This window comes from Nylanderia fulva, unplaced genomic scaffold (assembly GCF_048542155.1).
Source record: "Nylanderia fulva isolate GAGA-0341 unplaced genomic scaffold, ASM4854215v1 Scaffold55, whole genome shotgun sequence".
Taxonomy (NCBI): Eukaryota; Metazoa; Arthropoda; class Insecta; order Hymenoptera; family Formicidae; genus Nylanderia; species Nylanderia fulva.
The window spans coordinates 626,035-642,943 of NW_028190643.1; the positions used below are offsets into that span (position 1 = coordinate 626,035).

Here is a 16,909-nt window from a genome sequence, read left to right on the forward strand (position 1 = left end):
ATAAGAATCCGTAATTCCCGGCCGGCCGATAGGCGTCTCCACCATGTCGCCTGTCGACCCTTAATAGATATAGTTTACATTAATATATATATTTATGTGTATAAATGTAAATTAGTTTTTATATTAAATTTTTTAATATTAAATATACAGGGTGTCACATTTTAATTATATCTCGAGAGCTTTCCAAAACCCCATATATAATAAAGTATTTTTTATCAAGTACTTTTTGAATTATAAAGATTCGAAGTTAACAATTTTTTTTATGTTAAAATATTCAGTTTTCGATAATCTTAATTATGTCCCCCTCGAAAGCATACAACTTTTGTCAAACATTTTCTACAATCAAAAATAAAAAAGGGAGACACCCTCTATCTCTGAAAAATCTTCGAAAACAACCAAAACACGGTCGATAATATCAACTTCAATTACCTCTGATTACCTTCAAGTTCACTTGAAAATTTACCCGAGTTGACCATCTTTAATAAACTACTTTGTTGCCGCATGGTTATGTTTAGTTACCATAACATGCGCTAATTTCAAATATTTTGGCATAGTAAATAAAGCGTTTATATTTCTATGTTATATTGCGATTCAACTTTGTGATTTTTGTAAAAAAATTTAACATTCGATTGTTTATCGAATACTTATTTTATTGTATATAACAGGTATTCTACACTCTTTCTCTGTTTATATTTTAACACACACGATCAGCGATATATTTATACTTATATTTCCTCATCTATAATTAATTTTCGTATTTGCAGACAAAAAATGGGCGATTTTTTCCCAAGCACAAAACTGACAGATCCTAAAGATGAACAAGTAACTGTGAAGTTAATGCGATTCTTGGAGACTTACATTCCAAGGAGGAATCTATTACGAAAAGACGTGCATAAAAAACGTATAAATAATTATATATAATATATACATATTTTTTTAAGTGACAACATTATTTATACATTTTGAAGTTAATATGAAAAATTATCTTTCCAGAGAACATTTTTAGAAACATATTACTGGAGTTGGAACATGAAAATGTATCGTTAAGATATTGCAATAATGAGCAGAAAAAGATGGTACAATTATTTATCATGGAGAAATAATAATACAGAGGGTGTCCCATAAGAAATTGCTGAAACTAATAAACTGTCATTTTTTAATGCATGCAGTTATTGAGAGAAAACACAAAATTGGAAAGAGGAAAGTCTGCAGTTTTTAATTAATATAAATAAAATATTTGTATATGGGTTTATTTTATTGATAAAAAATAATGAAAAAAGTGCTAATAATAATCAGATAAATAAATGATAAATATTTTCAACAGTGCTAGATTTAATAGCAGCTATTAAAAGGATCGTCAATAACATTAAAAATGACATGTTAGAAAAAGTTTTTATGAGTTTTCGTAAAAGAACAGAATTTTATACAAATTTAAATGGTGTGCACTTTGAAAATATTTACCATTAGTTTACATATGTGATTATTAACACTTTTTTCATCACTTCAATAAAATAAACTGCAGTATACAAACATTTTATTTATATTCATTAAAAACTGTAGACTACTTTTTTCAACACAATTTTGGTTTTCTCAATAACTGTGTGTATTAAAAAATGACAGCTGATTATATTCAGCAGTTTTCTGTGAGACATGCTGTACATTATGCTATAAATTTATTGTAATGCGATGTCTTTTTTTGAAATATATATACTAACATGGTATGTGTTGCACAACAATATTTCAGATCTCTACTTTAGAAGGCCGTGTTTGTAAATTACAAAACCAAATTGATGGCTTGCTATATAAATTAAATAGTGCCTGCGACGTTATGCGGAATATGCAGCAGAAAGTAATTAAAACACGTTTTTCCAAACAACAATCTTATTATGCTCTCATTACTTTTGTGCATGGATACAATTTTTGTACAGCTGAGAGACAGTGAGAGACAGCTGAAGGAACGCACGATGGACCAACAAAAAATACTGCAGAGATGCAATGCAAGGATACAGAAAGAAACCGACAGAATGAGCAACGAGTCGGATATTAAACTACAAGAACAGCATAAACGATTAACGGTGAACTTTAATTTAACAAACATATACATTTATAATGTTTACTCTTTCAAAACATTCCACAATCATTTCTTCTAATCTTCAAGTGTTTTATATATATATATATATATATATATATATATGTGTGTGTGTGTGTGTGTGTGTGTGTGTGTGTGTGTGTGTATATATATATATATATATATTTTGTAATAATATATATTATTATATATATTATATATTATAAATATTTTGTTCAGAGCTACATCAGAAAAAAGGATGACGAATTAAGAATGGTGAAGCAAATATTGTCATCCACTCATGAAAGTATGTCGAATACGAGAACAGAGATCACAGAGGAATTAATCCCGATGACATCCAAGGAAGAACCTGCCGTGTCCGTCGATTCTCAAGTTCCTAGGAGCCATCGCAGCCAGCAGTCATCGCCCACTGGCTCGAGAATCAATCTCAGCGATGATGTTCAGGGAAAAATCGCGAAAAAAGCAATTCCGATGGCATCCAAAGAGGAATCTTCGCGAATCGCAGAAGAATCAATTCGAACTATGTGCACTGATACTCCATTGTGTTCCACTATGATTGCGTTAGCTAAAATTGCAACTAATAACAGATTCAAATCAGATAGAAAAGTAAAGGTAGTCTATCTAAAACGAGGGAATCCCTCGCGAACGCAAAGATTCTGATTTTGATGAAATTTTAGGAAGGTATTTAGATGAATTTAGGTATTTTTAGTTGTAGCCCAAAATCGAAATTCATCTATTTATATAATAAGTAGATAAAGGTTCCGTAAAATTAAAAATATTAAAAGAGAATAACAGAGGAATCAGTGCAAATATTTATTAAAATATATTTTAAAAAATCAAACATTATATTACGAATGTTTCTGTCTTTTCTTTGGACTCTCTTCAGTGCAAACAAATAACTAATATAAATAAAGTTACTCTAAGCTAACAGTTTTTGATGTAAAACTGTATCGCTACATAATTTACTATTAATAGGGAAAATTTAAAAATATACACAAGTCAGTTATATTAAAATCCGATAAAACCAAATCGTAAAAATATACGTCTATTTATCTCTTCTATGTATAGTTTCATCAGAGTCAAAATTTTCGTGTTCGCAAGCAGAATCCAGCTAAAGAGACTAAATAATTAATATTTTTCAATAATCTACATGTATTTAAGGCTTCTGGCTCTTTCTCGCTGACCATATTAGATTGTAACGTCACACGCAAGAAAACGCACGCTAACAATTCTTAGATACCATTTCGATATATCTTTTCAGTTAAAAATGGCATCTAAAAATTTCTAGCGTCTACTCTCTCGCCTCTGATGTCATAATCTGATATGGCCGAGAATCCAGGAGCCTTATAATCGCTGTACCAAAGTAATACTGATAAAAATTGACCTAATGCATTTCACCACTGATAAGATTCCAGTAGTGAATCCGAGATATCGGCGATCGCAAAACGCAAACACATGGATAAATCATCATCCCGTTGGGACGGTTCCGACTGGTACCATCTTCCAGCCGCAAGCACAGCCTCACAAACGAGTCGTCCGAAAGTTGACGAATCCAAGTAACTTTGCAGTAAAGAAATCTGCCAAATACTGCCTTTACGCGCAGGAACAAAATACGGACGGCGAGCTCGAAACCAAATTATACAAGGTACAGGGTGTCCCATGAGAAATTGCTGAAACTGATCAGCTATCAATTTTTAATGCACGTAGTTATTGAGAAAACAAAAAATGTGTTAAAAAGAGGGAAGTCTACAATTTTTAATGGGTATAAATAAAATGTTTGTATACCAGTTTATTTTATTGAAAAAAAGTAATGAAAAAAGTGCTCATAATCACATATGTAAGCTAATGATAAATATTTTCAAAGTGTGTACCATTTAAATTTGTACAAAATTCTGTTCTTTTAAGAAAACTCAAAAACTTTTTCTAACATGTCATTTTTAATGTTATTGACGATCCTTTTAATAGCTGCTATTAAATTTAGCACTGTTGAAAATATTTATCATTAATTTAGATGTGATTTTTTATTAGCATTTTTTCATTACTTTTTATCAATAAAATAAATTGATATACAAACATTTTATTTGTATCCAAAAACTGTAGACTTTCCTCTTTGCCACACAATTTTTGTTTTCTCGATAACTGCATGCGCTAAAAAATGACAGCTGATTAGTTTTAGCAATTTCCTATGGAACACACTGTATAAACTTTGCTACACCACTTTTTTATTTAAAGCTACAGTGTACATTGTATCCTTGTATATTGCAGGCTGATATATTGCCAACGTGTGGAGGAGGAGCACAGATTGTATTTAACGATATAGAATGTCTAAAGCAGATATCTCCAGTTGCAGCAAAACGACATAATGGACAGATAAATCTGGAAAACAATTTAGCATCTACGTAAGTCTCATGTATATACATCGTCGAAAACTTCCCTAAGTACTATAAAATTATAATAACTTGTAAAATCGCAAAATTCGTTGCTTATAATTTTTTTTGTTATTTATTTAACAGATGTACTTGAGATTTTTTTTAGTTTTATGTTTTTCACATTGATTGATTGATACTTTGGAATTTATGCAACCGATGTTATATATCAGAGATAGAAGGCTAATTATTTCACATATTAGAAATAAACAATTTATTTTGTTTTACTTTCAAGCCATAGAATAACATTTGACGCTTTTTTGTTCCAAAGTAATCGTGTATATTATATTACTAATATATAAGGTGAAAGATATGAATTCTGTACATGTCGAGATGATAAACTAAAGAAAACAAAAAAAAACAATTAAAAAGAAACTGCAATATTATTTTATATATATAACAAAGCTGCACAGACATTTTGCATACCGATAAAATTAAATTTGAATGTGAATCGGAATTTGTCACATCCAAAAAGAAATGTACTGATAATTGACATTCTTCATTCATATCTAGCAAATTTCACTTGTCGGTAACAAGTTTTAACTGCATTACTTTGACGAAATAACTAATAAGCATATAAAAAATCTATTTTCCAAATCTAAAATATACAGTAATGTATATCCCCTCCTCCTTTCATTTATCACACCCACCACATATAATTTAAAAAAAATGATAAAGTATTAAAATAAAATTATATATCAATTTTATCAAGACTAGATATATTAATTACTAGAGAATTAATTATTTCGCGCGCGTTGTACAATTGACAAACTTTATACATACACACATACACGCACGCATACACACAAAATAGATTATTTAAAAATATTGTCTTATGCATTGTGCATTTCTTTTTTCTTTCACATAAAAATTGCTCAATTTCCACACCAAATATTACTTAAAAATTCTTCGCTTCTTATTAAGTTATAAATTTACAAATAATAGAAAATATGAAACTAAAGATATTCACGTGAAATCTTTCACAAATGATTTATTGTACAAGAGTTTACGATGTGCTTGTGTATTTTTCAAATATTTGAATGTATTTTTATTTTTATTATTTTATTTATTTATTTTTTCGAAATATAAGTCATGATATTGATCATCTAATTATCGGAACAGATGTCAAAGAGAGTTTATGTATCATGCAAGATACTATTCAATGCGAATCGCTTAATTTCCAGTAAATATTTTTTTTCTACAAAGTAACAACGGACTGACTATTCAAAGCGTCTCATCTATTTGCAATAATCTATATCTACAAAATGTAACATTTATTCGTGATGATTTGGAGATGTATACCTACACGATACATATGTGTGTATTCACACACACACATACACACACACACGTACATACATACACACACTATTGCTCAAGTAGCAAGCTGATGTCATTTTGACGTTTCATGACGTTGAATGATGCCATTTTGGCGTTTAATGACGTTAAATGACGCAATTTTGACGTTTAATGACATTTAATGGCGTCAGTTTGCTACCTGGATGATTACAACTTCAGCGAAACAGTAGACATTCATGTAGCTTCGAGCTATTAAAATTACATTTCATTAGACAAGATGATTAGGCAAAAACCTCCAGGCAGTTCTATAATTGGCAAGCGCCAATAGTGCTGCTTGGTCGAGATTTATTGCAACATCAAGCTAGATATTTGTTATAAATAATACAGCTCATTAGTCGGTCGGCGAAAAAAAATTAATTGTTAATATATCTTTATGAGATATCATGGACTATCACATAACAGATATAAGCATGGGTGCGACTTTTTAATGACTGCCTGTCCCAACTTCCTATACATATTATTATCACTTCAATACAATTAATTTTCCATCCGAATTCAAAATTGTTGGATAATATCGTTTTCTTCGAATCATGTGCGACAGGTAAAAAAAAAGCGGGGAGGGAGGGGGTGGGGGGAAGGAGGGGGGGGGGAGAGAGAGAGAGAGAGAGAGAAGTGGGCAGAGAAAAGAGGAGGCGTTCTGTGATGCAAATTCTTGCACAATTACGTGTAATAATTCTATGCACGATTATTTTATCTTGAATGTAGAGAAATGTCACGAGAAAAACTTGGAAAAATCGATCAAATTGATGTGATTGACGTGAAGACTAATTAAGGCTCCTGGCTCCTCATCGATCATGTCAGATTATGGCGTCAGAGGCGAGAAACATACGCTAAAATCCTTAGATGTCGTTTTGAAATAAAAAGTGTTATCTTTACTAAATTATCTAAAATAATGTTCAGATAATTTGAGTTAGAGTTATAGCACATAAAAAGATTTAAGTAGTAGAACTTAAGCGACAAAAACTTACAAATAAAAATATGAATATATTTTTATAATGTTTTTATAACTGTTTACATAAGCGATCTTAAAAATATCTGGAAATTATTCAAATGAATCGCCATATATAATTTTCTTTTATCTAGAGATATATTTAAAACGAAATCATCTTTATCTTATCTAAGATAAATCGAAATATCTTTTCACTGAAAAATGGCATCTACGAATTTTTGACGTGTGCTTTCTCGTCGTCTCTGCCGTCACGATCTAACATAGTCGCGACGAGGATCCAGGAACCTTAAGGATACAGTAACAGTCAAGCGAGATGGATTATCTCGCTGATCGTAGATAACAATAAGCAATTCCGCGAAAAACACGCTTTGCTCAAAAAACGCTCGCGAAATAAACGATTTGTTACAACACACTTTGATCGTGAAAGTGAAAATCTCTACTTTGAGATGATAATCTGGGGCCAACAAAAAAAGAGAAGTAAAATAAACGGAGACGATCGATCCCTATCGACCCTCTCATGATATAAACTCGAGTTTCATTCCGACATAATATAGTACACATAATATCATCGTAATTTCATCATTTTTTTCCTCTTTAATAATACCTTTTACTCTATGGCTTTACTCATGAACTCTATGAATCGTTTGCCATATTGTTCTGGATCACAGGTAGATATACCGTCGACATTAGCACCATACTTGACGGTTTTGGCCGCTTTCGCTGCTTGCTTACGCACACCGTAATGCGTGAGTACGTCTATTATGGCCAGGAAATAAATCTCCTTTGTTGGAGCACCTGAACGAAACAAGCAAGAGGTGAACATTCGTCCTTTATCACGTTGCATCCGATCAAAATGTCCAAAGTACTCGCTTAAATTTTGAAGAAAGTACCTTCTTTACTAGGAATTGCGTAGATATCTAGCTCCGGTATTATCGCGTCCTCGTACTGCAAACTGGTGTCGCGCATCAACGCGGCGTGCGGTGACTCGGGAGGGGTTGCCATGCTGGTAACCGCGTGGCCAACGCCGCTCCAGCCCCACAAACGGCTGGAAAGTCAGTCATTGATGAGTAACAGATGAGAATGAATGAAAAATTATCGCACAAATAATACAGAGACAGCTGATTAATTTCAGCAATTTTCTATAGGACTTTCTAGAGGATTTTCTATAGGAGGTAATCATAGGTGGAATAACCTGAATCATTTTGGAATCATGTTTTGATAAGCTAGAAAATAGTGAGGAAGGTAAGATAAGGAGATTACGAAATTAGGAACTGGATAATGAAGGGAAATTTTTTTAGGGAAAAGGTAAAAAAAAAAAAAAAAAGGTTCAAACGGAGTCATCTGATGACATTGATCTTGACCTTGGGTGAATTGAAGGTCACTTGAAGAAAGTCAATATAAAAATTTTAAATTAAAAATAAGATATCTACTATTAAATACAATTACTATTAGATACAAGATATCTACTATTAAAAATTTTAAACTAAAATTCTCATTTCTCATTATTAATGAAAAAATATTTTATTATAGGGTTTTGGAAAGCTCTTGATATGAGCTACAAGAATATGTAATGAGACATAGGAATTATATTCAGAGATGCTACATGGTTGTAAAAAATATACGAAAGAAATATCTCGTCTTACTCTGCCATTGGACCTCGAGATTCTAGTCCGCTGCCGGACTCGCTGTCGTCTTCCTCTTCATGATTATCCTCATCATCCTCCCTCTCCGCACGTTCTCTGCTCTCTTGTTCAGCACGCGCGCAATCGTGCAAGCCAAGTAGCAAGGAGTAATCCATCAAATGTAATCTCGTCAAGAACTATAAACAGATTTAGCCCAAATAGTTCTTCAATGGAATAAATTTCTTTACAAATTAATCATACCAAAGTCTTATAGCTCGCTAGCTCTCAAAGTAATACATACATTACTTAGGTATAACTTTATTAAAAAGTATACAATTACATAAATAAGTGTCTACTCAAAAATTTTTCAAGGTAAAAAAAAAATCCCCGACAATCCTCAGTTTTCCCGATTTTTCCAGGAAATCAACATCCGATAAAGGCTGTATACACACTTGTGTGTAAATACTTACATCTACATCGGCGGTTAACGTTTCTATTAGCTTAACTTTGGCCTCTTCTCCAATGTAAATCTTCATACCCTCCTTCACGAAATCATTATCCTTATAAGTAGGAAGATCCTTTTCCTTCTCCTTGTCGGACGCTTCTCGATCCACTGTCGAGCCCTTCAAATCAAACTTTTTGTGCGTTGTCAAGTGGTTCGAAAACACATTCCTTATGGCGACTACATAATGCTCGACTCCGTCGACAGTTAATCGGTACATTCCCAGATATTGCGGCAATAATGTCTTTCCATGTCGCTCGACAATATACTAGAACGCAAAATACGTGGAGGTGTAATTTATAGCTATTTTCTAATATATACTTACTAACAGGGTTGGATAACTAGTTAATTAGTTAAAAGTTAATAACTTTAAACTTAGCTTAGTTAATTTAAAATGTATTTTAGTTATTTTTTACTTTAAATTTATTAACTCTTTTCCTAAGTTTATTTTTTTTATCTTTGAATACCTTCATTGTTTTTTTATAAGTTATAAACGTAAAGTATTATTAAAGTATTATTATTATTTTGTATGTTTGTATATTTCTATATAAAAATCAAACAAAAATTTGTTATTTGTTATAAATTTTAAAAGAATTGACAAACAAAATTTTAATTTAATATAAGTAATGCTTTTAAAAATTAACTTTGGATTTAACTGTAGTTAATTTAATCTTAACTGTAACTGACAATGAGTTGATTTTTGTTCATGCAACTTTTAACCTAACTACATCAATTTTATACGCAACTAACTTTAACTTAACTTAGTTTTAAAAAATCATTAACTTACCCTGCTTACTAATATATTTTGATTATACTTACGGGATGATAATGTTTCAAGAAGGAATGCATCCTCTCCACTTCCTCGCTCGTCAATGTTTTAATTATAAACAATTTGTCGTAAGACTGATAAAACTTTGCACCACTCTTCCCAGATGAATCGTCGAGTACTGGTTGCGATCTGAAAAAAGAAGAAAAAAAAGAAGAAAAGGAACATAAGCTATTGGGCTGTATCGGATTGAGAAAATCAAACAATAGTTCAAGTCGAATGAGAACTGCTGGTACAGAGCTAAATACAGGAGTATGATTGTGTGGCGAATATAAAAAAATTAATTATTATCAATCGGAGGTGTCCTTGTTTAGTATTCGATGAATATAAATATCTATCATGTGAAGCAAAAATTGTTCAGTTACCATAATTACGCTAAACAATAAATATTGATTAATAATTATAAATCATTACAGTTAACACATTATTGCTTTTATCGCATCTTTGATGTTTCTATTATTGTTATTATTATTATAATCAACAAAATTACTATAATAGGGTCATTATTACTAGCCTCGTCGATATATAAGGCGCTTCATTTATTTATTATCTTTGTTATCTTATTAAACTATATTTTAATAGCGACAATAATAATATAAGTACTAGACATTCTCTCATCATGCTTTAAATCGAGAAAACCTTCAGCATTAAATAGCTTCACTTATGCAAGGTGGACAAAATAAAGTATTACGAATTTTTATTTCTAAAAATATTGTTTCTACAGAAAAATTTTTCAAAAAGTTGTAAGATTTCGAGGAGGAAAGAAGTTTGCTATTGACTCTTTCCTAAAGGGCGCGCAATTTTCAAGGTTTTTTTTCTTTTTTTAATAAAACCTTAATAAATAAAATATTTTTAATAAAATCTTAATTTTTTTAATATAAAATAAAAACTTTTGTACTCGGCTCGAATTATTGTGTTACAATAAAAATAAAATATCGACGGCAATCGGAGCCTGTGCGGACGTCATGCACAAAATTAAAAAATTAAAATGAGATCTCAAGTAAAACTCATTTATTAAATTCTAAACGTTTCGACCCACTTCGGGTCTTCTTCAGTAGCTGCAAAATACAAAAAAAATTTCAGGAAATCAAAGATAGTCAAGATTTTTTTATATAAATCCTCGCAATATTTATAATAAAAATTATAAGGATAAGATAGTTTATATTTAGGTTTGATATAATTTTTCATAAACTATGAAATATCTCGTAAAATACTCATTTAATCTTACAACTTTCATTTAAAACATTTTTGTCTAAAAACTATATTTTTAGAGACAAAAATTCGTAACGCTTCATTTTGTCCACTCTGTACAAACTTCGCTTATATAGTGTTTTAGCCCAAATGTTCGAATTAATTATATTATTGAAGTATTAATAAATTGTTACGCTTATTTCCGAGAGAGGATCTTTAATTTTACGTTAGGAATGAGGAAAAACGCACAGTGTGGCAAAATCATCACGTTTCGCTAACCTCAGGCGTTTTGATTTAACACTGCAGCTATGCAGCGGTTTGTTCAAAATTGAATTGGGCGAGGAGGCAGAAGGAGGATAAAGGGTAATCGTTGGAGTGGTAGCGGAGCGCCGAACCAATTGACGGATCCTTCTGCCTATTCCTTCAACCAAATCCGAATGCTGCTTTGCTCGCGAAGGATTAAACACCCGACATCTAACACATCAAAATTGTTACAATACATTACAAAGCCATCGATAGCCATCTCTCTATCCATTTACGATGAACAATATCAGCCATCGAGCAACAAAAATTGGCTCAATTTTGAAAAGCAGTTCCTTCTAGCCATTTTTAATGTCCTACCCTAAATATCTTTTTCCTCGCACCTCTTACAAAAAAAAAAAAAGATAAACAGCGTCCCTTTTGAAAAATAATACAGGCACACAAAAAACAAAAGTTGTGTCCGAGAAACTAGACCATTCCTTCCTGCCCCTTTGTTTTTTGGTGATCTGAATCCAAGGTCTGTTTAACTCCATCAAGTCCCAGTTTTTTTTTTGCAATTATAAAAAAGTAACAATTATAATTGTCACTTTTTTTTAATAAAAGCATTTTTTTATTTAGAAAGTTGTAAAAATTAAACTGTGGTATTAAGGATTTCCTTCATTTTTACACAATTTTTTGACTTTGGAATATTAGTATTCCATAAACATAATTAATAAGAAAAAATATTTAAGGTAGCATTAAAATGGCCCACCCTGTACATACTTGCGTTATATATGAAACATCATCAAAAGATAATCAAGCACAAGAATGTTTACCTTGTCATTGATTCCTTGTAATCCAAATCATCTATTCCAAATCTCTCTCGCAAATTTCTAAAGACTAACGGACAGTATTCTTTTATCTTGAAGTGGGAGGGCATATTTTCCCTGCAAAAAATAGTTCACCCATCAATATTTTTCTAATATTAAAGATATATTATATTTTTATTTCGGTCCAAATAAATTGACTCGATATAGTATTGTATATGCAATGTAATAATAATATATGGAATGGAAGAGAACTTACTTGTTGAAAAGATGATTATCCACTTTCAACTTGCTATAAGCTCTAAAATCATCTGGCAAGAGCATTACTGGAATGTTAACGTGACTAAGTTCGTTTATCTGCAATGCAGCAAACATATAAGCATAGAGTTATCTTACTTTCAAGAAATTAAACGTAATAAATTTAACTCAAATATCAGTAATGAAATAAAACAATTCATTTAAACAAAGGCATGACAGAAAAATACGAATTAATAAGTTTAAAATAAGTGTATATCCTGCCAAACATCTATATATACACACATATGTGCACAATCAAATTGAACTAAATTAAAGAAAGGTATGAATATAATTATAATTAGAATTTAAATTATCATATAGAACCATTTATTTCACGCAATATTTATTTGACAATATTATTAATTAATAACGCAATGACATACTAAACAATAAATGCAATTGAATAGAAATAGAAAAAATGGCTACATACATACATACATAAATAAATATAGATAATAAAAGAGCTAATGAGAGCCAAAAACGCGAGTGGAAAACTCCTAAATAATTTTAAGCACCTAAATCATAAAATATTTTTATTAAATATTATTTTTATTAAATTAATATATAATTGAAATTAAATCATGTACTATATACATTGTGCATATTTAATTTAAATTTTCACTTTTAAATTAATAGAGTACCTAAATTTAATGTGCGTATGTGTATATATATATATGTATGTATAAATAGAAAGCATTTGCAAGCAAACTTTCAGATAAAATATTTGTTTTTTTTGAGGTCTTAAATTCGTATTTTAAGTTTGGCTATTTAACCTGGAAACACCCTGTATATAAAAAGTTTTAAAAATAAAAGTAAATTATAAAAAAAGGTAAAATCTTTGAGGAATAAAAGCTTGAAGATTACATAAATTGTGTGCATATTAAATAATTTTTATATTAATAATAAATATTTAATATACATTTAAATAACATTAATAATATGTGTGTGTGTGTGTAAATCTTTTAATTTATTTATTTTATATATTATATATATATATATTTTGTATATATAATATATAATGTGGGAGTGAGAGGAGGAGGTGTCAAAACTCGACAAAGGAGTCAAAAGAAAAGTGTGATCGCGCCCTTACCGTGTGATTACCACCCCACATAACACGCTGAGAAGCGGCTCGTTCGCGCGAAACAGCTTAACCTTCTGATGCTTCACGCGAAAACGTTGTTTCTCTTCTTCACTTGCTGAGGGGCATCCGCTGAACATGAGGCGGCAACGCTCGAGTGACATGTTATAGCCTTCCGCGCTCCTTGGATTTTTTAATCACTAGAGCGCAAAATAATACTTACAAACCGCTCGTGACCGTCAAGGGTACACGAGCTCAGCAGATTGTCGCCCACCTCCTTCAGGGTTTTCTTCATGAAGATCAGGAAAAAGAATAAGAAAGAAAACGGGACTAAATAAGAGGGAAAAGGATTCGTAGATAAAATACAGAGAGATCGAAAAAATAGCACACAACCCAGAACAGGGGCGATGGCGGCGGGGGGGTGAAAGTAGGGACTAAAAAAGGGACTACGAGTGCAGCTGACGCTAAAAACAATGCGGCGGGATAGAAATGAATGAGCCTACTGTAATACAGAATGCGAGTGAGGTATCACAGATATAAGGGGTAAGATTATAGTATGGATTAAAGAGGTATACGAGATCTAGCTCAGTGCGGGGGAATAGAAGAAGGAAAATAACAAGTGCTGATGAGGTTCTTCTCTCTACTAGGGCAAAGTCAGATCTTGCAAGGTATCAAATCTGCCTAGGAGCGGACACGTCAAATTGCTTTGCTCGGTTACGGTGATAAGGTAGGGGAATGAGAAAGTTGATTTCTTGACATGGGCGTTGTTACGTGGTGCAGGGCCATTGCTCATGGTGAATTACGGTCCGAGAGACATGATCGAACAAGCACTGGAGTCAGCTGCTCATGAGACTCCGTGCGTACTAACAGCGACGTCGCAGTTGTACATAAAGTGAAATAAATCGCAAATACTACTAAACCTCAAGGGATAACAACCAGGACAAAATAATGAACTACAGCTAAGCTGTGAAAGGGTGAAATACCTGTGGGCTATCAACTGAACTAGGAGAGGAGTACGAGAGAGGATATTCTCTCCTCTGCTCCGCTTTTCTATGGTTATCACATCAAAAGTAGTCTATTCGCGGCGACGAATGCGCACCTCTTGTCGCTGGCAAGCTCGTCTTCAGAACACAATCCTCTCACGAGTTCTTCGTTCACGTGTAAAACGAGGGAAGTAGACATAAACGGAAAAAAGGGGGGGGTGGCAAAAAAAACAAAAAAGGAGTGAAACGACGCGCATGCACCATACGGTACTCGAAACCGATTTCGCCTCGCGAAGCGCCCACACAAGGACGAACACAGCCAGCGGGTCGCGTTTATCTCGGTAGTGGTGTCATCTCGGGTCCCGTCATTCCCACTGGCAGACAGGGGTACCAAGCACAAGACAAAATGGTGCATAAGGGCGCGTGGACAGTGACGCTCAAACCGCAGGGTAAGAGCAAAAGTAGCGGCAAACACTTAAACGGTCCCTACCCAGGCCACCACATCAGCGCTCAGCGTTTAACCGCTTAAACAATGACAATCCACGTGTTAATTGCCCTCACTGGGCAAGCACAAAGATAAAACCTCCCGTGTCCCACACTCCCCCGGGCGGAAACTCCGATCTGGTAGAGGAGTCAAAAAAAAAAAAAAAGGGCAAAAAAAAACCATCAATTGCGTATCGTGCGATGGAACAACGGCTGCGCACGAGCTGATAGAAGCGGGACTCCTTTCTAAAATGGCGAGAGCAAACCAAGAAACCATGTAAAGTGTTCGTTATCACTGGAGAGAAACCTATATCACAGAGATGCGCCAGACATCGCGTTAACCGGTTTTTAGGAAGGGTTGGCTCTCGCAAACTGTCCACGAGGATGGTTTTATGTATGGTTCTTCGTTTCCAAAGCCATCTTCTGAACCATTGCAGAAGCGCGCGTAAACACAGACAATACATGTTGTGCAACAGGGGAATGAAAGAATCGAGTACACAAATGCGCAGACTGTGACGAGATTGTGAAAATGTAAATATTATAACCTGGTTGAGAAATTGACATGATAATTAAAATGACACCTTATACAAAATATAATTTTTTATAGTGGGATAATCTTCTTCTATCCTTTCCTATGAAACAAATTTAGTTTATAAACACTCTATTGCAAATTTAATATTCGGACGCTAGATGGTAAAAATAAACGTCATTCGGTAAAGTGAATTTCGACGGACCTAACTAGACATTTGTTACTTCGAATAACGATTCAGACCGTTTCGACAAAAAATACAGTTGTTAGAGATTATGTGTCCTTAAATTTCAGTGAGAAGATAATCCATCACATTAAAAATGAGATCTACCGCAACTAAAAGCCCCCCGAGTCTATAAGTATAAAATGTACTAAAATCGTACTCACAGAAAGAACACGCTCCCATCCGGCTATGAAAAATATAAAACAACTGTAATTTTGTATAATATAAAGCGAGAGATTCGGGGCAGGGAGGTCGGGAGGGACGACGAACCAAAAATAAAATGGGGGGACGCCACAAACTCCGAATGAAAATATTGAACATAGACCAAAAAAAAAAAAAAAAAAAAAAAGGGGGCAAGAACAAAAATAAAAACGGCGGAAAACAGTGGTGAACAAACGCCGAACATGGACGGTTTCACATATATTTGCCAGAAAAGACAATAGAGCCGAATGAAACCCAGTCATTTTCTGAACGGATGTTTATACACTGCAAATAGTTGCGGTGCGAGGGGGGATGTAATGATAACAAAGGGTGGTGCCTACAAAAAAAAAACGTAACGTAACAAATCCAAATAAAAGTGCAAACACTTGCCACTGCGGGGCCGCAGGGAGCTAATGAGAACGCAGGGAGAGGACCCGGTATACATGCGTACTAGGGGAGGTGGTTTTGTCTCCGATAATTAATCCCAATAAAAACCGTGCAAAACAGCGAGGTATAACAGCGTCTGCCTAGCACTGCGGGAGACACAGTATACAACGTCGGCTTTCATCGTTGGCCACGTTACCGATAGCAGAGCGTAGCATGAATACGCAAGGCTACTAATTGACCGACGGCTACTTTTAAAGATAGGAATAACATATCAAAAATTTATAATCTTTGGAAAGGTCAGCTATTGCGTAGAGTAATCTAATATATCGATATAATTGATATCGATCCTATAACAGGTGAGTATTGTATAGTGGTGGATATGTATGAATTATTCATTGAGGTTCTTTTGGATTATTGAATGCTATTAGGTAAGTTATTCTCAATACCGTATCGGGGGACCAGATGGAAATAATACGGTACCGGGAAGGTTGAGGGTAATACTAAGCTTCGAGTACAATGGCAAAGGGGGGGGCTGGTTCAGTAGCAAGGGCCATCAGTGGCACAGGATAAATTTACAGCAAATGGTGGAATCGAAACTAATATGATACCCAATACTTCAATTTGGTTGTCTGTCCTACACGAATAGGTAGCATAATAATAAACATGTTTAAATACATGTATATGATATTGGAATATA

At 33.2% G+C, this 16,909-nt stretch overlaps 2 protein-coding genes across 2 annotated transcripts; one reads left to right on the forward strand and one right to left on the reverse strand.

Moving 5' to 3' along the window:
• Positions 1-443: 443 nt before the first annotated feature.
• On the forward strand, positions 444-6,210 carry LOC114942568 (kinesin-like protein KIF23). Its single transcript, XM_085487455.1, is given in 8 exon segments — positions 444-665; positions 765-901; positions 994-1,076; positions 1,745-1,852; positions 1,854-2,075; positions 2,309-2,701; positions 3,498-3,734; positions 4,355-6,210. Coding segments are annotated over 7 exon segments (1,311 nt in total). The 5' UTR covers positions 444-665; positions 765-771; the 3' UTR covers positions 4,493-6,210.
• PIP4K (phosphatidylinositol 5-phosphate 4-kinase) lies at positions 796-13,570 on the reverse strand. Its single transcript, XM_085487427.1, is given in 10 exon segments — positions 796-7,618; positions 7,714-7,868; positions 8,467-8,642; positions 8,916-9,215; positions 9,767-9,905; positions 11,244-11,438; positions 12,041-12,151; positions 12,291-12,388; positions 13,419-13,441; positions 13,444-13,570. Coding segments are annotated over 10 exon segments (1,512 nt in total). The 3' UTR covers positions 796-7,430.
• Positions 13,571-16,909: the final 3,339 nt, after the last annotated feature.